This window comes from Tubulanus polymorphus, chromosome 5, assembly GCF_964204645.1.
Source record: "Tubulanus polymorphus chromosome 5, tnTubPoly1.2, whole genome shotgun sequence".
Taxonomy (NCBI): domain Eukaryota; kingdom Metazoa; phylum Nemertea; class Palaeonemertea; order Tubulaniformes; family Tubulanidae; genus Tubulanus; species Tubulanus polymorphus.
The window spans coordinates 3,895,485-3,918,161 of NC_134029.1; the positions used below are offsets into that span (position 1 = coordinate 3,895,485).

The window sequence follows — 22,677 nt, forward strand, 5'->3', positions numbered from 1 at the left end:
ATTACTATACATTATATCTATACACAGTCGGGTATTTTCCTTTCAGACATAAATTGCAATTCAACAAAGCCTTTCCCGTCTCTGTTTCGTGTTCTCAACATTAGTTCCTATATACTACAGAGCCTGGAAGGTCTGCTTTCCATCGATGAACTGTTTTTCCGCAACAGCCAAACTTTCATCGGAGTTTTCTTGCCTTTCATAGAGACCTCGCCTCTGAATTCGAATTTGAACGATGCGTCGTAGTTGTTGGTCTGTTGCAGAGCGCTGAAAATAGGGATATAGTTCTTAAGTCATATATTTAATCGTCTTGAATACGAGACAGTCTTTCAAGTAAGTAAGTATTGCCCTCATGAAGTGCATTTATTACCTGTAGGCAAATTCTGAAATGTTGATGGCTCCTTTGTGTCCGGTCGTTTCTGTGCGACTAGTTAAATTCACCGTGTTTCCGAAAAGACAATAGCGAGGCATACGTTTTCCGATGACACCAGTTACAACCTCTCCCGAATGGATACCAATCGTAATCTGAAACAACAAGAATTATGCAAACCTAACGCTTCAGCAGTCTCCACATATACCAACTTCTCTAATACTTTCTCGTAAATCTTATTAGAATGCGAAGATAATACACTAGTTTAGCACCCATGATATTGCGAACTCTCCCTTTACTAACCGTAATTCGTTGCCCTTCATCGTCTGTTATTGTGTTAGAAATATCCATAAGGTCGAGTGATAGACGCGCAATACAACGGGCGTGGTCCTCACAAGGTTCAGGTAAGCCGCTCACAACCATATACTTATCACCAACCGTCTCAACCTGTTAACAATGATAGCGCAGATACAAATATATTAACCTAAAATTTAATGGATGCAGATTGTGAGAAAGTAATTTAGACGTAATCCAAGAATGTCAATATACAGTACCTTATTTACAACACCAACACCAACGAAAACTAAAAACATTTATAAAGTTTCATAATGTTTTTACAGACACTTTGCTACCTTGCATTTATATCCCATAGAGAGTACGTTACATGCAAGTCACTTGAATTATTGATACCTTGTAGACGTTTGGATTTTCTTTTGGATTCAGTTTCTCGTCGAATTTCGTGTAAATATCGTTCAGCAGACGAACGATTCTCATGGCGCCATTAGGGTCGGAATTCTTCGTGCAGAATTCGCTAAAGCCGACGATACCGCTGAACATGATGGTGACGTTCTCGAACTTGTTTGGTGCGACCGGTCGTTGATGGCGCAACTCATTGGCGACAGAGGGTGGAAGTATCGAATACATCAAACTTAAGAAGAACATCAAAAATTTGTAAATAGAGTATAAGTCTAGTTGATGGACACTATTATTTCACAAAATCTAATCCTTAATCTTTTTAGGCTTATTACAAGTTGGTTTCGGTACGAAAAGTCGTAAACTTCAATATGGACTTGGTGAATAATGGTTACCATCGAAGTTCCATGTATACACTTACTTGTCGGTTTTCCCCTTTTCATTTTCAAGCTCTTTATGAGTTTGTTGTAGCTGATCTGTGAGGATCTCTAATTTTTGTGTCAGTTTGTATTCGGCTTCGAATTGTTCTGATAGCAGGACGAGTTCGCGTGTAGCGTCGTGTATCGGGATATCGCTGAGATAGAGACCTCGCCTTCTCAGGTCATCCAGAGTGACCACACTCGGAGAACAGAGGAACAGCATACAGTCGCTTTCTGGAAGGTAGATCATTTGACCTTTCAGTCGCATTTTGGCGTCCTCGGTGCTCGTAGTTACGTCTGGGTCGCTTGAAGTGATGCCATCTTTCGTCCGCAGTACGAAAACGGTGTTGATATGCGAGAGGATGGTTTTGAATGTAAGATCCATCACTGGTCTAACCATATCAAACAATTCATTCACTGTGAATCCGTCATTTACTCGCGGCACGATCCGAGAAATAGCCGTGCCTGCCTGTTGAATAATCATATCCTCGTCAAACATAATGTGAAACGGGAAACATCGGGCGAACGTGGCCGGGCTTATCTTCGGTTCCTTCGAGAGCGTGTCCTCAAAAGCGTCTAGATCATTTTTCATACCTGAGCCATCGTCACCCTCTTCCAGAATCAAGAACTGAACGTGGTCACAGTCGTCTCCTTTCTGTTTCAAAATCTCGCATTTCACATTTTTTCCGTGCAACTTTTTCGTTATTGCCTTCACCAGTCCAACAACAATCGGTTCCAGTCCGGCGCGTTCTGAATAGTAATGTAATATCGTAGCTCCATCTTCTTCGCGTTCCGTGCACCGAAATGACGGCGCCCTCATTCCCGGGTAGATAGTTTGTAGGTGGTCGTGCAGGGCGTCTAGATTCTGCAAGAAATCCCGAGTGGTCGCGCCGAGTACTTTCAGCACCTTGTCATAGCCGGATTCTTGGCAGAAGTCGAAGAATTTCACACCGAATAACTCCAATATGTCGTTTGCGGGAATATCTAAATAAAAGGCATGAAAATCAACCCGTAATTTTCCCTATCCACTCCGGTACCCCCCCCCCCCCCCCCTCACCCCTGATTGTAAGTTGTCTACATACTGAGAACCTTCGACGCTGCCGACACAAGATCGTACGACAAAGCGTCATCGTAGACGAGACGTACTATGAAGTTACCGTCCATCGTTAGACCAGCTTGTTGTCTGTTCATGAAAAAAAAACAGCACCGGAGTTACCGGTACCCTATTAATACATAAACTGTTCAAATTGATTCTAGATATGTTATCAACTATTCTATTTGAATTAGCTAGTCATTGTTGCCTTAATGTGTTTATATGAATACGGACACAGTCTTACTTTATTTCCTCCCAGGTCTCGACGCCGAACTTGCGAATTACGAGAAGCTCCAAAGCGTGATTCACAAAACCGTACTGAAACGACATCGATTTATAAATTTGTCGAGGAAACCTTTCTAATAAACAGCTGATAAAAGTCGTAGACTGTAGAAAAAGTCTATCTTACGGACGCAAAGGCTTCAATTTAACCCACCCCACAACGTGCTCTGTCACCTACGAGTAAGTTTTATTCAGTCAACCGCACTTTGAGAATATGAATTAAACAGGTTCTCCGTGCTGCTTAACTTTCGCTGAGAAGAATGTACCAAACCATGTTATATACATTATAATAATATAATGGATACTATCAGCATCATTCTCTGAGCGCTTCACGTGAAACACCACTTTCTTCCAACGAGACAAAAAAAAGAAACTTACCATGATTTATGACACGAAATTACTCTTATTGGCAAAGAATATTCGGCGTCACTTCCAACGCACTTAATTAAATCCTCCTCTTGTAGTGATGACAACCTTTACTGTTCAGCATCTTCCGATGAAATGGGTGTTTCCTATCTCCTCTTGTAGGCGTCGCTACTGGTATGTTTGGATTGACGGCTTGTTTGATTTGTTGATATATCTCCGTGATTTGATAAATCCTGAAATCTGGCTTGCGTGAAATTGCTTATAGTCGGAAACTTTCTTAGGGCTCCAAATTAACTTTGAGTAGCCGTCGATCTCTACATGCGAAGTGACAAGATTTCTTAGAAATATGAAGAGCTCGTAGACGTTTTAACGTATTTGCCAAGAGGAATGGTTGGAAATCGTTCGAATTTCACACCTTGGTTGTGTAATGATAATGATGCAAAGACTAGTTTATAGTGTTGGGTATAGCCTTAAGTCTTAACGCGAGTAACAATTAATGAGTAACCATTTAGCATTAAGGTTGCAGTAAAAAAAAAGTATTGTACATTGTACAGCTGTTGTTAAGAGATTGGCGGAGGCATATGTACCCGGTACTCGGATTGCTTGTGTCAGTTTCGGCAGCTTAATGGCAATCGGACAACGGCTAGCTTTTGTGTCTCGCTTGTTATTTTTGGACGTAAAATATCAGCACCAGCTCTCAAAAGATGCGAGAAAATTCGTACGATCGCTTTATTTCATTTTTATTATAAAATACAAATATCATAGAGATTTTTCTCGATAATACAAATAAAAACAGGGCGCATCATCTTATCCCTATACATCTCTATAACGCCCAAAATCAATCTTCAAATCCACAATGCAGCTTAAGAATTCAAATACGTTTTATCATATTATGAGATCTTCGAATAATCCTGAAATATCAAAATGAAACGTTCTGAAGACCAGTTATTCAATTATAACAACAAACCCAGTCATACACCAGAGTGCAACCACGAAATAATATTCTTTCATTGATAAAAAGTGCTTCTTTGTTTTTCTACGTGAGATAAATATTTATGATTAGACTCGTTATTTATGAGAAACTACAAAAATGTCAATATCATATATTAATTATTAATCTAGAAATAAGATGCAATTTTCCCAAAATCAACCTGTTATGATGCGATCGATGTGATACAAATGCCGCGTTCATTCGATCATACAACAAAATCGCTATAAATTTCCGACGACGCTGTTATTTTTGTTAGATATTGTTTTTACGCATACTCATATTATTCACGGACATACATCATGAATCTTCTAGATTTATCTGCTTTAAACTCTCTAATATATGATCAATATTGTCAGCACCGGCAGCATCGGACTGTTCCTCTCGAGCGTATCGGTTTAAAAAATACGGAACGCCCGCCACGTCATCCGGGAATCCGACCGGCAAATCGTCACGTGACCGCATTGTAAAATCGAAACCGCTGCTGTTAGCAAGGAGCAAACTGAAAAGAAATTTAGAAATCGTTAGCAGCTAGTATCCGAGTACAAATAATTATCGCAGATATTAGGTCTATACGTGGCGAAAATGCATAATTTCTAAGGCGTCAGAATAGTAACTACTGTGTCTTCTGTAAATACTCAATTAACCCAGTTGACCACGATATCGAAGCCTATATACGCCAAACACTACAGAGACAATGAAACTAGTCCGATGAAATTCAATAAACCGATTTTAATTACATTCAAGGATTAAGCAAGCCGCCAACTGAAACTCGCCAACAGATCAGCCGAATAATCGAATTTATAACTGACGCGATGACATCATCGTTCAGATCACAGACGAACTGATTGCGGATTCTCTTCACTTGAATATCCGCAATCATAACTAGGAATACGCGGTATATGTATCTAGTATATACATTAACTATGATGGTTCTTCTTGTCCGTGACTAATTAACTGATCTCGAGTCTGTGTGATATACACGCCTCAAGTACCGCTAGAGTATTACTAGATATATGATCCGCCACTTTAAAAACTAATGGCCTCTCATCATAAAAACCACAAGCGACACTGCGCAGGCGCCAAATAGAAAAAGCAGACACTTCCAAAGACTCATTATTGCACATCAAAAGTCAGTCATATTTACTGTCAGCGTAGCTTTACGAGATTGGATGAATCTGACTTAAGGCATTCGGACTTCGGAGGGGCAAATGAAAGAAATATACAAATAAGAAAAACAGATGAAACGCGCCATGCAAGTGACAACTGCGAGTGAAATGTGTTCTTGACATATGCTTTTCACTGTAATGAGTTTAATTTTTATACACGTACCTATGTGTAGTCGGGCTGATGTTTATTCGACCGGATACACTTCCGGATTCGAACTTGTTCGCCAACGTCACGTGATTTCCGAAAAGGCAATAACGAGGCATTTTAGTACCGACCACTCCGGCTAGTACGGGGCCCGAATGCAGGCCTATTCTCATCTGAAATATTGTAAAAAACAAACATTAGTCAAATTAATTCCTATATCAAACAAACCAGAACAATCTATACGAACACTCCAATACTCGATCAATGTAGAGAATGATGATCGAAATCGTTTAATGACCATTATTTGTCTAACAAGAGGAAGTAACAGATAGCAACCGCGACGAATCACTAATAGCTCACATAAAATACTAATAACAACAGCATTTTTATTGCGAGGTCACAGGTTCATATGTTGCTTTGTGTTATATCGTTATACCTTTATTATAGTGCCATCGTGACAAGTTGATGAATTTGCCGCAGACATCATTTTTAATGCCATCCAAGCGGCTCTTACAGCGTGGTACCTGCTCGGGCGATGTAGACCACCGGCGCAGCAATAAGCATCTCCTATTGTTTCTATCTATATATAAACCATTAACGTATAATCAATTAGACTTTCAAATCGAAACCACCATAACGAAAGCGGTTCGGCATAAAAATGAGTATTTAAATAAGTCACCGAAGGTAATTCAACATTCGATCTTACATCAGAGATCATCAACGCCAGTTTCATATTCGTCATGTTGAATTTTATTTCTATTCGTCGTATCAGACTACTAATTAAATGTAAGAATAAGCGGCGAGGACCGCACTCGCTTTACCTTATAAATATCGAGTAACTCGCAGAAATTGTCGAACTTCGTGTAGAGGTTCTGCAACATGTCTATGACTTGTAAAGGCGTGGCCACGGAACAAATTGCCGTGAACCCGACAATGTCGCTAAACAACATCGTTACATCTTCAATAATCATGGGTTTTACGGTTTGGCCTACAATTCACAATAAACACATTCATTAACGCAACGTGTGAAGTCATAGTAAAGATTATTATCCCGAACAGACAATGATCGGTTTCAGTTTCCCGTATCAGAACCGTAAATCGTGACAAAATGTTCAACGAAGGATCTCCACCCTGTTCCATACGAATCCAATGCAATCATCACCGTACTGACATTCTTAAATTTGTTTCTCCCTATTCTTGATATTTGATACAGTAATTCTTGGCGTGTTAGACAGACAGTAAGACAAGCCGTGATGTTGTTCTATACAGTGTCTGTGTATCGTGTATCCTTTCGATTCTCTATACTTTTATACTATTTTTGAAGCGCGAAACTGAAGGAAAACATGCTTCGAAACCAAAATTATTGATAGCTAAATGTCATTGTTTACCTAACCAAAGACGTCTAGCGACATCTGCCGGGAAGATCAACTGAAGAAGTTCGACGTTTTTTTGTTTTTCCGCTTCGACTAATATGTTTGCCTCTTCGATACTCTGTTTGAGATGAACCATCCGTTTCTTTAAACCCTCCTAAATAATTACATGTACGCTCTATAAAACAGGCTCACGTTGCAGCATAAGATTATATGTATAAAAGTCAGAAAAGAAAATAGAAAATTTGTATTCAAAAGGACGGGCGGCTCTAGCACAAATTCACGATTAAACGACTCGGTAGAGGTAAGTTTTATGAATTTCGATACCGAAACTGAAGGGTTAATATCATAAAACTACGGTTGTTGATAGCTGAGCCTAATAAACCTAATCACTTAATGTGGCTGGAAATAGAAAGCGAGATGTGCAGGAAGTTCACGTCCCGCGGTGATTGAGACACGCGGACTTAATTGAATAGCTCGAGCTCTGATAGGAAATTTATTAAAAGACCCCTAGAAGTGTTCTTTCAAAAGTATCCGGTTTATTGCACTTTTCAAATTCAGGATTAGAACGAGCGCATAATATTAAACTTCATCGACGGTAACCACATCGAATGAGACAAAATGCGCAGTTAATTGAGCCAATACCCGAATAACGGATTAAATTTTATAGAGTGGAATCATATTGACATGTAAATGTAAACGTCTGAACCCCGGTTGGTAATAGGCTTTTATACTCGTAACCACTACTGCATCATCAAACATGAATTTGCGCTTCGCTGATGCAATTCTTGACTCTGCAATGAATTGATGACTGTGTAAATATAACACTGATGCTGAAACTACCACAACGTGTATCACCTTGTTTTCCTTTTACTTTTTAATGCGCCAGGAGCATGCCCAAGTTACAATCGAAACAAACTCGGTGACATTATATGCGTGTACGGAAAGATCTTCACCCATATCCAAATGTCCACCATACAAAAAAGTGCCGCATTTTATCACTCATTATCATTGACCTAGAATATGATTATGGTAAAATAAACCTACCTGTGCTTTGGTGTGCTCGCCGACAAGGATGACGTCACGGGTTGCGTCATGTATAGGGATATCTGATATGTAAATTCCTTTACCAATCAGTTCGTCCATTTTCACGACGGATGGAGACCCTAGGAATAAAACTGACTCCGATTCCGCCACATACACCATTTGACCCTTCAATTCTAATGTAAACTGAAAAGAAATATCTGTATTTATTGAGGCAAAAATGGCGGAAATACTTGAGATCTGGTTTTGAAATGATTATCATTTCTGGTGGTTACCTTGCTATCTCTCGTTTGGCTCTTCAACTTTAAAACAAAAGTCGAATTTATTCGCTGTAAAATCGACGTTATTTTCATTTTCACATTCGGTCGTACGATGTCGAAATACTCGTCTAGAGCCAGACCGCGAGTATTGATCTCTGGGGCGATGCTCTTCATCAGAGCCGTACCCAATTGAGTAATCTGCAATTCTTTATCGAACATCAAATGAAAAGGGAACGACCGACAAAAACTGACGACGCCGATTTTAGAGTCCACGGCGTCCGTCGACAGACGCTTTGTGATGGATAGATTACGACTGGTGACCGATCGACTGAGAATGTTTATCAGAAGTTCGTACAAATTATCGTCGTTTCGGTCGTTCTCTTGCAGTTTGACGTTGACCTTCGCCTGAAACATATCTCTGGCAGCCGATTCCAGAATACCCGCTAACAAATATTGCGATTTATTTCGCTTCGAGTAGAAATACAACAAGAGTTCTCCGTTTTCACGAGTGCTACAGCGAAATGACGGCATTCTGACACCGGTAAAACTTGGATTCTCCTTCAGGTGATCGTCCAGTCCGTCTAGATTACACAGGAAGTCATAAAGCGTACTTCCCAGACACTTTAACTCTCGTTCATACCGTTCGAAGCACATACCGAAGATGATGCATCCAAGGTCTTTGTAAAGCTTTTGATGGGGTAAACCTATAAAAATCATTAACGTTGAATGTGCAAATAACTCACATTCCAAAGGTAAAATGAAAAGAGGATTTCTGAATGAGTAAAAGCAACAAATACAAAAAGAGAATCATCGCGAAAATTTGCTCAATTTATGGAAACTCAAGCATCGATGTAAGATTTTGCAGAATATATTCATTCCTCACTTTGTATCTTATGTATCAATACTCACCCACAAGACTGCCCACTTTGTCAACTATTTGACTGAGTTCCAATTCGTCATACGGACTGTACTCTGAGCATGATTCATTTTCGATGTAAACATAATCATCGCCCTTTACGTCCTTCCTGAAAACGAACGCCACGGTGTTTTATGGCGTATTCTCGCTTCTCATTAGGGGGGTATTCTTAACACGACACCGGAAGAACAATGAATCTATACTTACATGATCTTGTCCCACGCGACGGAACCATAACCATTCAATAGTCTTCTGATTGCGGCATTCATTAATTGTGTCTGAATCGTTAGATAGTGATGATTTAAGAATTAGAAAGCAGAACATTTCGATAATAGATGAATAAGGATTTTGATGCAACAATTCTCGAACTTTCCACTTTAACAACAGTCGGGTTTTGGTGTTTCATTCGTTCGATTATCAATGCTAGTCCATCTCTCTTTAATAAGTTCAGACACGGAGCTTGCTCATTAATATTACATAATCAATTTATCAATCTTACTGTTGTTAGTGGTAATTGTAATAAGACAGAGACCTCAAATACACGTCCCTTAAGTATGAATTCGCCTGTATACGGATTTGGAAAACGCATTTTAATTTCCGTTTCTTGCCTCGACGAGGCTCAATCAACACGAGTGGCCGCCCCAATTAATTTCAGCGGGGTGAAAATGAAGAACGCTTTCGGGGCTTGGTAAGCTACAATTTAGATTACCAAGTAAAGTTAAATGCCTTGAGAGATTGAATTATTGAAATCTAATTTTAGCAACAACCTATTGCACTGACTATTGGGATTATATTCGTCTTACCAAAGACGCTAATTTTCTGAGTCCGTTTTTTGTGAAATGTTTCTCCTAGTTGTTGCCGAGGGAATGTGTCGCCGTTCTGACGATAATTTTACGGGGTTCGAGCACAACATCATCATACGCAACAACTGACGAACCCAACAAGCCGTTAATATTGTGGCTTTGGTCTATGCTTTCATATCGTTAATCAATACAAACTAAGACACTTAAAGTGGAAACTGATTGATCTATTCTAGAATATTTCAGCATCTTTCTCAGTCCCAATGTTTCCCAGATTATTTATACTGGTGACTGTCAGCTGACACAGTGGCTAATTGCTGACCAAGTATTTGCCCTTAAACGGAAAGCGCGCTGAAAGGTGTTATCCAATCAATACGAATGGATATTTCAGATTTCAAATCTATCAACAGCGTTTATCAAATATTGACACTATTACTATCCGTAATCAACTGTGAAACTGTTTATTCACGTGACAGCTCCTAAAGTTCGATGAATGAATGAATGAACCAAAAATATATTTTGGAAAGATTATTTTGAACAGCGATATAAATATTAACTTAAAGCAGTCACACGAAATCCTCGTTAGGTTAGAGTTTTAGAATCTATTTGACTGTTCAGCGAAAAACCACCTTCAAAAACACATAACGAGGTATAATACATGAGGATGTGTTGAAGGAATGAATCACAACATCTATGAAATGATCGTATAATCGCGGCACGTATTTCTTGAAACCGAAGATCTTACTCCGCTAACTGCCGAGTTTTCATACTGACACAGAATTCGTTATGATAATATTTTTTATGTTGCACGGAAGAAAGAGAGGAGGTTTGCACTGTACATGAGTTCCGCAGCGAGAACGATGATGGTGAGTTTGGAAGCATTTCGCACGAGATAAACGATCGAAAAAGCGGACAACGTAATGTCGCGTACGGTAACATTGCTGACTATGGGAGATCATCATGAACAAAATAATGACGTTCGTTTTGAACGTGTTGATGTGTTTATCCCAAGCCGCTGCCCTTGGTTTAGCAATAGATAACAAGGGAACTTTGATGTGTTAGAAGAGATTAAATAACCGTTATAAAAAAGACACCGGGAAAGGAGAAATTTCTTATACGATAGATAGATAGATGCTAATCATTATTGATTCCGTTTCACGTTCATCTTCCAATATTCTTTTACGCATGAACCACATTTCGAGGTAACAACACTCGCTTCCCCAAGATTACTGGAGCTGATACTCACTAACACAAATCTCTGAAACAAATGATCTGAATACGTCAAATCATCTGCCTGGACACGTTAAGTTAATCAACACGTCGGTGCAATAGTGTTGATTGTGTTAGAACGCTGCGGATGAACTCCTATTCTGAACTTTGATATTCGAAGCGAACGTTTTGATGCAGAGTTTAGAATCATTCATTGATCGACTGTCTAAGATACCTGTAGCTTACCTATTGTAGATATGACGACATTTCGATATCAATATTCTCTTTACACAAACCAGATTCCTCCTGACACCGGGGTAACTTACGTTTGCCGTTTTTATGCGTATTGCATGGGTTGAACAAAATGATCAAAATCTATTATAATAGAATTAGTTTTTTAACCACTCTCCTTCTAAAGGCGATCGAAGGACTCCTGCATTCAAATCATTACACCACAGAGCTTTTGCGCGGCCTGTGTTTTTTGAAGTGGATGTTGATGCATTGGTCAGTACGCATAATCACTCAGATGCGGTGACTGGTCACCAAATTGTCTATTCATTAGCAATTACCCTTTCGTTCTCTCATTCAAACAGTTTATCATCATCTATCAAAAATGGTATTTGGGGGTCTGGGGGTGGGTCAGAACGGACGAAACCCCTCCGTGGTTATATGAGCCTGCAATCCATCCTTCACTTGGCCATATTTTCAAGAAATGAGGTGGATAATGATCTAGTTGCGAATCGATAGTCACGATATTCATCTCCAACCGTGGAAAACTGGACTTCAGAGACCTGGTCGAATCCTCGGTATGCACAGACTTATAGTATTTAGTATGAATTATAGTGACACAAACCTACACGCCTTAACTCGTCATATCGATCATTTATTGAATAGTTAACTCAGTGCCTTCAGGGCCAGTCATACCCAGACCAAGAAAGGCAGCATTCTGCAATATTAATTCCATTCCTGATTTGACAAATCTAGCTTCCAATTTCCTAGTGTCTGATTAGTTAGATATTTGAGACGATTGTCACTACAAATCTGATATCTCATTCAAAATTATGTTTCTGCGCGCTTCACGTCTGTGTATGTATGGCTTTCTTAATGGTGATCAATGATCGCGGATCAAAATGTGTTATCGATTGGTCATGAAACACATATATACAATTCGTATAGTAAACTATAACAAATATCTGCTTTAAAATGAATAAAACGTGCATAAAAGTTGTAGAAATGTATCTTCACGGTATTTAAGACAGGAATTGATATGAGTATTGAAAAGGCTCCCACCAGCCGTACGTTAGATGATGATAATATTGCAATTCTAGATTACGGTTTCTGTGTTTTATCCCTACGTTTTGTGTCTTTGTGCGCAATTTATTAACAACCCATGGTTTATAAAGACCATTCACGAAATATATCAAAATGACAGTTGTGAGATAAATTGGAGATAGTTGTGAACTCGTCCGGATTAGCGACTGTTACTAGGCGCACCTAGTGAGTTCTGAGAACGTGCAGTAACTAATGCTCGTAATAGCATTAAGGTACGTATATTGTAAGTTATAATACGCTCCCAGGTGGAATCGTTTCGACTTCGAATATTAACCGTATTAATCGCAAATGATGCACGATACACGGTGTAAGATCATTGTAATACGCTTAATGAAAATGCTGGACTGCTCCGTATATTTTCCCCAGATATATATAGTTGGCACGCGGCCACGCGCTTACTTATACATAACGCGACACGCGGTTTAGTTTGGTTTGGTTTGGTTTGGTTTGGTTTGGTTTGGTTTGGTTTGGTTTGGTTTGGTTTGGTTTGGTTTGGTTTGGTTTGGTTTGGTTTGGTTTGGTTTGGTTTGGTTTGGTTTGGTTTGGTTTGGTTTGGTTTGGTTTGGTTTGGTTTGGTTTGGTTTGGTTTGGTTTGGTTTGGTTTGGTTTGGTTTGGTTTGGTTTGGTTTGGTTTGGTTTGGTGTGGTTTGGTCAGAACACGAAGTGTAGATGGTTTTCAGCAACCACTAAAAAAAAAAATCGCAAAAATCTTTGTCAGTTTATGGTATTGACGATTAATCGTCCGCACCTGTTTTTCAATGATTCATATTACTGTAAAACTTCGGATTCCATATTAGCTATATCGAGGTTTTTCATTTCCAATCGAACACACTGCGCGGGGTCTTTCAGTGTACCGATAAGTGCGGCCAACTTTCATATAATTCTCCTCATTCTTTCGAGCTATTCTCGGGTGCAATGACGTAGATCGACGAAATTCGTTCGCCGTAAATAAACTTTCTCGTCGATCCGCGAAGATTTTTCAATGGAAATTCCCAACGAGGTTCGCATAGTGGCATCCGCAATTCAGCGGGCAGCCACGTCACGAAATAACTCGCGCTGGAACTCCCTGTGTTTATATTCAGTTGTTGACTTAACGATTGAAGAAGTTAACGGAGGTCTACCTAGGTTCATTTCTCTATATTCATCGTCAATATTTTGCGCGCGAATCGGTAATTTTCATGAAGATGATGAATCCCCGTGAGAATCGATACCAATTATCAATATTGAATAGAACGATTTACTCTATATTTGCCTACATCAGATTTCTCGATTAAAGACGTATTTCATATGAATATTCTTTCGAAAGTTTGAAGTTTTCTGATTAACGACAATTCTTAATGGTCTGGATCTTTTTCTCAAGGCCTCTGGGGAAAGTAGAAATCTTAAAGGTAAATCTTTCTTTCCCTACACCCCGGCTCCTAGCATATACTATATCAAATTTCCGTCAATCTAAAAAGGTCAATTTGACATATGAATATCTAAATGAAGGCGCTATTGTTTATGTTGTTGATGTAATCTCAGAAAATGCAGAAGCCTTTCGGCTTTCGACAACTTGAAATTGTACGCGCTTTGAACGCTTCCCTGAAGTCCATCTTAAAATTGCGACACCATACACGATCCGATTTGCTTTGCTCTGCTCACCGAGAGAGGTTGCGTAACATATTATTAGGTTTCTAAATAGGCGCAAATTTGCTGCTTCTGAAATTACAGTTATCGAATGGAAATCTGTCGGTCATATTGCCAATGTAATTCAATCAATGTCACTACCTGAAAGTTAATCAATTTTCAACAAGCCGTTTATGTAACTCGGGACGATTCTTGTTTGCTCCAATTCGCGTCTGCTTTCAGAGACACCCGATTCGTCGTGAACTACATTACGCTGAATTTGCTCTTCAATATGTCACAAATTACTGTCTTTCGATTACCAAACCACCGAATTATTTGTTTATATTTCCTCTCTATCGTCGCCGTTCGTCCATCGACAGATGTTAGTTTTCCGAATGTTCTCATAAAATCCTACCGATTCTTAATCAATATGTCTGTAGATATACACGCACATAAAAACGTTGTTGAACAAAAAGTAATCCGATCATCGCATCAAAAGTAATGCCTGACCTAAGATTATGTTACCGCGGAAAGAGGATCTTTCTTTCGAGTTTTTTGATGTAAAATCCCTTGCAGTATCTCACGCGTTTGATGTCATGTTTCTTTGAGCTTTCAGACCCCTGGATGCATTTGCTTTTTGTATCGATACTTAAATATCAGTTTCGTGTTTCGAGGGTGCATCGATTTTTCAGCTGCCTGAGCCGAATATGCATCACCTTTTTCAAAGCGGATTTAATGTTACCCTGAGGTAGCAATAAAAGTCTTTTGCGCAAAATTGAAAAGTCAGAACAAGCTTTACCCGATTTATAAAGGTCGCGGAACAAGAATCGAGTTTGATTTTGGATTATTCAGGAATCTGAAACAACTGTTTTCAGGAGAATGTTTGGGCCATTAGGACAATTTTATGCGGAGCACATGTTACTTCATCGATAGTCGTTTTCTTTTAGGCAAAAATGAAGCTTCCCATATGTCAAGTTCTCTGTTCAATCTGAATCTAAACCCGCCTTGATCGTTCTAAGCAATTTACACATGATACGACTAGAGTGATATGTGTACGTATATCATATTCATCAGGAAGCGTTCTCGATGAATAGAGAATGATGACTCTAGTTTAATCCACGGAGGGTGATTGTGATAAGTGTAAAATGAGTATATTACAATACCGAGTCAGTGTTAACAGTGTGTGTATAGCGAATTTATATGAATATCCGCTGAGGCAGATGAGAAGGCAAACATCCAAGAAAAAGAAAGAAAATAGTATTTCATACTTACCGATGGTACAATAAGTGTGCCTACCGCCTCAACAAGTCCTCTTAAATCCAGTTTCCTTTCACCGAGCTGATCGTCAGAGCTGCAAGCTGAACCAGTTGATGTCGAGCTGATTTTACGTAATATTTCCACCTGTTCCGATGGCTTTGTTATTGTTCCCATTCGCCTCAGTTCTGCGCCACTACAGCTGAACGGACAGCTCATTTTTGCTTTGGAATTACAGAATTTTTTAAATTATTCTTGTTGCAAAAAGTCCGTCTTTTTCACGCAGTAAAACTTTGGGCAAAACAGTTCGACATATTCAACTGAACAATATTGCGGTACCAATGAATATTGGCGGGCTTTTAGTTTGAACTTAAGGTAAATAAATCCCTGCTGCCGCCACCTGGCGCCGATTCAGATCGAACAGGTTGGTCACTTTTCTCGATGGCGTTATAGGTGCTCGCAGTTACATCTACCAATGATTAATAGAGCTGCTGAAAGCTCGCTGACGAGTGATGACTTCCATAATGTTACATAGATTGAGAGGGAGAGAAGCGCCACTATACGGTGCTGATCGCTCCTTATGATATCAAAGCAGAACGTAATATTTGAATTTGTGATAATTTGATTTGCGAAGAACTTTCCTACCAAGAACTAGATGCGTTCTCATTTTTGTTACCAGTGTATGTACATATACCAGATCGAATTCGTAGCAGCGGATAAATCTGTGGTGACCAGCTGATTCACACACGACACAATATGATGCAGAAGAGAAAATTAGTAGCTATGGTTTCGAGTTCGTTTGCATCACGCAATAAAACACGCGACCAAACCAGAAATAAGCAAGCCTTAGTTCATATGAAGGTAACAGGCCTGGCTAGGCGTGTTTTTATTCCTCATATCAACCACTACGAAGAAAAATAGTATGGACAGAGAAATTTACTTTCATAACACCTTCGTCCGCTACGAATATTCCAAAAGTATGAAAATGATCTCTAATTTACAATCGAATGAAAATACAAGTTCTACCAAAAAATAGTAATGACGTCGAATTATGAATTATATCTAGGTTCTATCGAAGTCAAATTTCTGGGCAAAGTTTTTATCAAGGATGAAACTCGTATTGAATATTGAACTGAACTGAAATGAACTGTAGATAAAGAGTATTCAAACATAGAGCGACATCTAACAGATATAGCAAACTCCAGCAGTTATCTGTTATATATTCTATACCTGTTAAGTCCAACAAACACAAACTCTTTCAAGAATTAAGTGGGAATCCTCATTAGTCGCATATTGTCATTTCATTCAGTACCCGCCCTAAATACAGCGTTTATCAACTCACGTGACTGCATGAATCGTAAAACCATCATTCTTTCGCATCGATATCAGTTTGTTTAAATAATGAGAATCGAACTGATCGCAACGTGATGTACCGCTCTCCCTCTATAGGGAACTACCGAGTTCCTGATTTGGGTAAATATCGAATAATTGGTTTCACGCGAAATTAATTAATGAGGAATTGTATTTGTAAATCTTAGCGTTACATATTTAAATGCTGTTTGATATTCTGTCTGAAAACATCTCTGCTGAATATATCGTGGCAAATGACTCTACTTTCTAACCGTAAGCATCGTTGTTGTCTGTTTCTGTCTTGAAATTGGCAAATTCTGTGTTTATGTTCTTTCTGAGATGATGATTTTTCTCAAATTATAATCCTATTACTAGAAAATTAATGTTTTAATATCAATATTACAAAGTTCGTCATTAGATGAAGAAGTCCCACAATAGAATTTCATGCGATGAATTTCATTAACAACCAGATGATGGCTGTAAGCCAACAGCCGAAACGTCGTTGTTCGGATTGAATTGATTCGATGAAATTCTACTTTGTTATGTATCTACGGTTAACGCGAAAAGCGTGTTTCAGTTCGTTATTACTTTCACACTGGTGGAAATACTGTTGGCTGGTACTGGTTAAAGTGTATTCTCTTAATTCACTAGTCTTGTTCACCTGATAAATTGCTACTATACATTTGTAGCGAAAGCTCGTATTTTTAATGAAATCAAGTAACCTTCAAAGTACTGATAATACTCGTCTTTACGTTTACTCTTACTTAAAGTCACGTACGCTCAGTGACTATTGGTTTTCAATCAAACGGCAGTAACTGTTTTTTTTTTTTTGTTAACCGTAATGAATATGATAACGAGAAAGATGTAACGTTAAGAGTTTATAGTATTTGCGTTCATCCAAAGTTCATCATATTTATGAATTATACATTACTTTGACATCCCCTTTCTTGTATGCTAGGTTTTAACGACACGACAGAAAATCCGATGAATATCGGCGGTATGGATTCAATGACTATATACGTGGCAGCGGCTGCAGGGGGAGGTGGTTTTCTGCTCGGAGTCGTTCTAGTCAAAGTCATCGATCTAATCAGAACAAAAGTCAATGCCAGAAGAAAGTGTCCACGTGCAAATTCGAGCGACTGACTGAATATGATGGAAAAGAAAGGATTTTAGTACTATTTGTATAATGGTAGATATATAGCTTTATATGTGAATGATTTGGATTATGAAATTCTAAGTATATCGAAACTTAATCCTGAATATAAAGTGCACCGTCGCTTACAAGACGAACTTTCCACAAGGCGAATGTTTCCAGCACCAATCTGTCGATTCAAGAGTTGTATTCCATAATGCAAAACAATGTTTACACTTGATACTTAGACTCGGAAAGAACGATTTTCACTTTTTGTATTCTTTTGTTCTTTTCACTACGAAAATAAAGTGCACAACACTGAAGTTAAAATGTATTTTGTGGCTGTTTTCTTTAATGGCTGTGTACATACTGATTAAAAAGATTCGCTCCCGTGCACAAGATTAACATTGGCTGGAGGGTCTTAAGCTGCCCGCGGTGATCTGTTTTATTTCTTTTCCAAGCGGGATCTATTTACATAATACGAAACGGTACCTCTCTAACGCAGGAAAACGACTAATGCACCCCGGTCGGTAGTTGTATTAATTAGGAAAACTACCGATAAACACCTGCAATTAATCGGCTAGTCAAATTCGCCGCGGGAATGGCGTGAGGGTTCTTTTCGATTTATTTTCTGAAAAGGTCCGTATTTTGTTGCGTGAGATTTTTTGTTCACACGCTCAATTCACAGGCGTTTCATCGGACCGAGTGGTTGGTGACAGAGTGTCGAAATGTTTCGATGGCTTTTTGGGTGAATAAAATATCAGTTCGTTCTCGTATAGCGAATATCTGTAGGATTTCAAACTGAATTTCGTGTCATTACGTGATTGTCGGTGGTGAATTGAATCGAAACCAGATTTGAGTTAGTTTTGATTTGTAAACGTGTGATAAATTTTGCGCGTTTACAGACGTTTATTGCGGGTTTGCAGTTATCGTCGCTGTACATATTCAGCAAAGACATACGAGAAGATATGTTTGAATTTATATCGACGCAGAATGTATAAAACAAGATGGTATCTTAATATCTTAGTATGTATCTGATTTCGACACCAGTCTCGAGATCCTATGAATATGAAGGTAATTTGTTTTCCATTCGTTTATAACAATTTTCCTCAGAAACACATCTATACTCGGCCGTGTGAGTGCAGCGTAGGAACCTAATCACTATTCAAAGACCAAGAAGACCGCCGTTGATCATCTGTGTGAAGCCCCGAAGAAAGTCCTGAGCAAGGAGAATGTCCGTCATTGCTTCTAAAGTTGTCGCAAGGTCATCGTCGACGAAATTCCGAACGTCACCGGATTCGACGACGAATCGAACGTCGTTCGAAATTCAAAGGCCGCGTTGTTGCGTCCAGGTCGCTCAAAACCGGGCATCGTGGTTGCGAAGACTCACCACGATCGCGCGCTGTAGCGAACATCAGCCGATCATGAGTAGTGAACAAACGAGACAGATCACACTGAGATCGGAGGCGAGGATATTTCACGAGCAACGGTGTCCAGTTTACGGTAAAAATGGAAGTTTAAAAATATTTTGTTTACCGACGATTTTCAACGACACCGATCGATCGTCATTGGTAGTGCGTCGGGAATATGCTTCATTTCACAGGTGGAATTTAAACAGCGACATGAAATGCAAACTGTGGATGAAAAAACTGCCGAAGACCTTTTCAAGTATATCATTTATTGACAAAACTACTGTTAGTGACTAACGCACGACGTACAAGAGTGAGAAAACCTCTGGATCTAGCAGATACGAAAACTGAATATCCCATTTAGCTTTATGTGTACACTTTAAAAATCAACATCACAGGAATAGTATTTGTGTTATAAGCTCACTCTTCAGTGCTTTGAGTGTTACATACATAAAGTTTTCTACTGTATTTTGCGTTAACCATTCAAAACGGCGGAAATAAAATGCTTCATTTTTAATAATCTCTCTTAAACCGTCTTTTGATTATCAGAAACAAAAAACGCTTTCAGTGTATCATCAAAAAAGAATGTGTCGTAAAATACATAATGTTGTGGTGAAATCTTTATTCCTTGTGTGTCTTTAAATCAAGTATATAGTCATGCCCAAAAACTGGAATGAATTGTCTTGGCACCTTAATTCTGGGGCCGGAATCCTGAAAACCACACTTTCTATAAAGACGGTGTGCTGCTACGCGTCCATTCCGAGCTGACCCATATAACTGTTCATAGCCTTTTTCTTTGCAATATGCAATAACGTGTTCCAGTAATATTTTACCAAGTCCTTTCCTTTGAAATTCAGGATGGATGCAGTTCATGTTGAAGGTGGGTATAGGTTTGCATAGGAGCTCTTCAGAGCCGAAACTGGAAGGAATATCATCGCGAATAGAAACATGAACGCACCCTACCAGTTTACCAGAATCTTTCAGTTCCATCATGAAAATAACATCTTCGCTCGGACTCGAAGTGCGAATTTTGTCAGCGATCTTTGGAACTCTTTCAGCGACGCTCGTGGTGTAATCATACGCGTACGCCAGCCAATAGGCGTAGAATATCAGCGGAAATAAAACCACAGGAATTAAACCAACAAGAAATGAACGGCTGTATACCCAGACAATACAAACGCTAATTAATAGAACAACCTGCGCAATTGGTTCTTTCATTTTTTGGGCCACTTCTGCGTGGACTAAATTCCAATTAGCTTTCGTCACAATCGATGTAACACCTTTGATATCCGTCTTAGAATTTGGATCCAGATGTCGAATCTTAATATCACCCATACCTGCCCGTTGAGCGGTCCTAGTGCCGAGAAGGTTGCGCCACATCATGTCAACACTTCATAGTGTAAAGAACAATATGTATTCCAGCAAATGAACCGAGTGCTTCTAGTTTTGATATGCTACGATACCATGTATATGTAGTATGTTTTTTCGCTATACACCACAATCAATATCATATAGGTCATCGGTGATTATTCACTGGGACACGTTTGCCCGGTATATAGAAAGCGCATTTTCACTTTCGAAAATCGAAATCGGAAGCGTAATATACAAACATTTACTATGCATGTGAGTATTTTCTATTCAAAACAGTGGATTTAAAAATCTTTGAAAAAAGCTGTTAAGAACGTTCTTCTCATGGCATAGAAAAATCCGCTTTAAAGATATGATATCAAACATAACTGCATCACGTGAAATATAGTATGTTGTGGTGAAATGTTTACTCCTTGTGTGTCTTTAAATCAAGTATGAAGTTATGTACGATAGCTGGAATATTTTTTCGTGGTATCTTAATTTTAGGGCCACAATCCTGAAAACCACACTTTCTATAAAGACGATGTGCTGCTACGCGTCCATTCCGAGATGTCCCATATAACTGTTCATAGCCTTTTTCTTTGCAATATTCAATAACGTGTTCCAGTAATATTTTACCAAGTCCTTTCCTTTGAAATTCAGGATGGATGCAGTTCATATCGAAGGTGGGTATAGGTTTGCATAGGAGCTCTTGAGAACCATAAATGGATGGTGGAATATCATCGCGAATATAAACATGAACGCATCCTATCAGTTTACCAGAATCTTTCAGTTCCATCATAAAAATAACATCTTCACTCGGACTCGAAGAGCGAATTTTTTCGGCGATCTGAGGAACTTTATCGATGACATTCGTGGTGTAATTAAACGCGTACGCCAGCCAATAGGCGTAGAATATCAGCGGAAATAGAACCACAGGAATTAAACCAACTAAAAATGAACGGCTGTATACCCAGACAATACAAACACTGATTAATAGAACAACCTGCGCAATTGGTTCTTTCATTTTTTGGGCCACTTCTGCGTGAACTAAATTCCCATTGGCTTTCATTACAGTCGAAGTAACATCTTTGATATCTGTCTCAGAATTTGGATCCAGATGTCGAATATTAATATCACTCATACCTGCCCGTTGACTGGCCCTAGTGCCGAGAGGGTTGCGCCACATTTTTATATCAACAATTCAACCGATAAAAACAATATGTAATCCAGCAAATGAACCAGGTGCTTAGGTTATATACGATGCTTTAACAACGCGGTTGCGGATCCTATTCTCGAAGAAGAATGGTCGACGTCGGAAATGCGGAACAGATCGAACTAGTAACGATGAAACATTTAGATTCAGGCAGAGCTACGCGTATTTTTATGATAAGCAACGCGCACCAACCGCACAACGATTTTAAATCGAAACAAGGAAAATGATAGAAAAACAAGGTGACGAGTAGTGACGAGTAGTTTACCAGAATCTTTCAGTTCCATCATGAAAATAATATCTTCACTCGGACTCGAAGAGCGAATTTTATCGCCGACCTGTGGAATTGTTTTAGTGACGCTCGTGGTGTAATCATACGCGTACGCCAGCCAATAGGCGTAGAATATCAGCGGAAATATAACCACAGGAATTAAACCAACTAAAAATGAACGGCTGTATACCCAGACAATGCAAACACTAATCAATAGCACAAACTGCTCAATTGGTTCTTTCATTTCTTGGGCCACTTGTGCGTGGATCAAACTCCAATTCGCATTCACCGCAATCGAAATCACGTCTTTGATATCAGTCGTAGAATTTGGATCCAGTTGTCGAATTCTAATATCATCCAGTCTAAGCTGTGGGTCGTTGTATTTCTAGTGGAACGTTTGGCGTTATGTAATTTATGTATACATTTATCTGGCTTTTTTATTCTTTTTACGTAACAAAATAAACGTTAATGTATGTAGGTCGTTGAACTCAATTCAGAGACATATGGTACAATCCATTAATCGCTGTATGCACAGTAGGCCTATCTATTTACGAGACAGGTTTGAAAAAGAAACGACCGTTCATTTTTTTCATTTCAGGATTCGAGTACGATCAGGGAACTTAGGGGTCTCCAGATCTTGAAC

At 39.0% G+C, this 22,677-nt stretch overlaps 2 protein-coding genes across 2 annotated transcripts; both read right to left on the reverse strand.

Moving 5' to 3' along the window:
• On the reverse strand, nt 1-3,346 carry LOC141905722 (guanylate cyclase soluble subunit beta-1-like). Its single transcript, XM_074794710.1, has 8 exons — nt 3,233-3,346; nt 2,817-2,890; nt 2,562-2,662; nt 1,482-2,463; nt 1,058-1,295; nt 671-814; nt 368-522; nt 1-264 (listed from the first exon to the last, which is right to left on the reverse strand). Exons 1-8 carry the CDS (start codon nt 3,233-3,235, stop codon nt 108-110), a joined length of 1,854 nt encoding a protein of 617 aa, XP_074650811.1. The 5' UTR covers nt 3,236-3,346; the 3' UTR covers nt 1-107.
• A 676-nt stretch (nt 3,347-4,022) lies between these two features.
• Nucleotides 4,023-16,679, reverse strand: LOC141905374 (guanylate cyclase soluble subunit alpha-2-like). The gene is made up of 12 exons (XM_074794218.1): nt 16,655-16,679; nt 15,735-15,768; nt 15,331-15,436; nt 9,320-9,390; nt 9,106-9,221; nt 8,217-8,900; nt 7,940-8,136; nt 6,911-7,049; nt 6,344-6,510; nt 5,959-6,102; nt 5,541-5,695; nt 4,023-4,710 (listed from the first exon to the last, which is right to left on the reverse strand). Exons 1-12 carry the CDS (start codon nt 16,677-16,679, stop codon nt 4,509-4,511), a joined length of 2,040 nt encoding a protein of 679 aa, XP_074650319.1. The 3' UTR covers nt 4,023-4,508.
• Nucleotides 16,680-22,677: the final 5,998 nt, after the last annotated feature.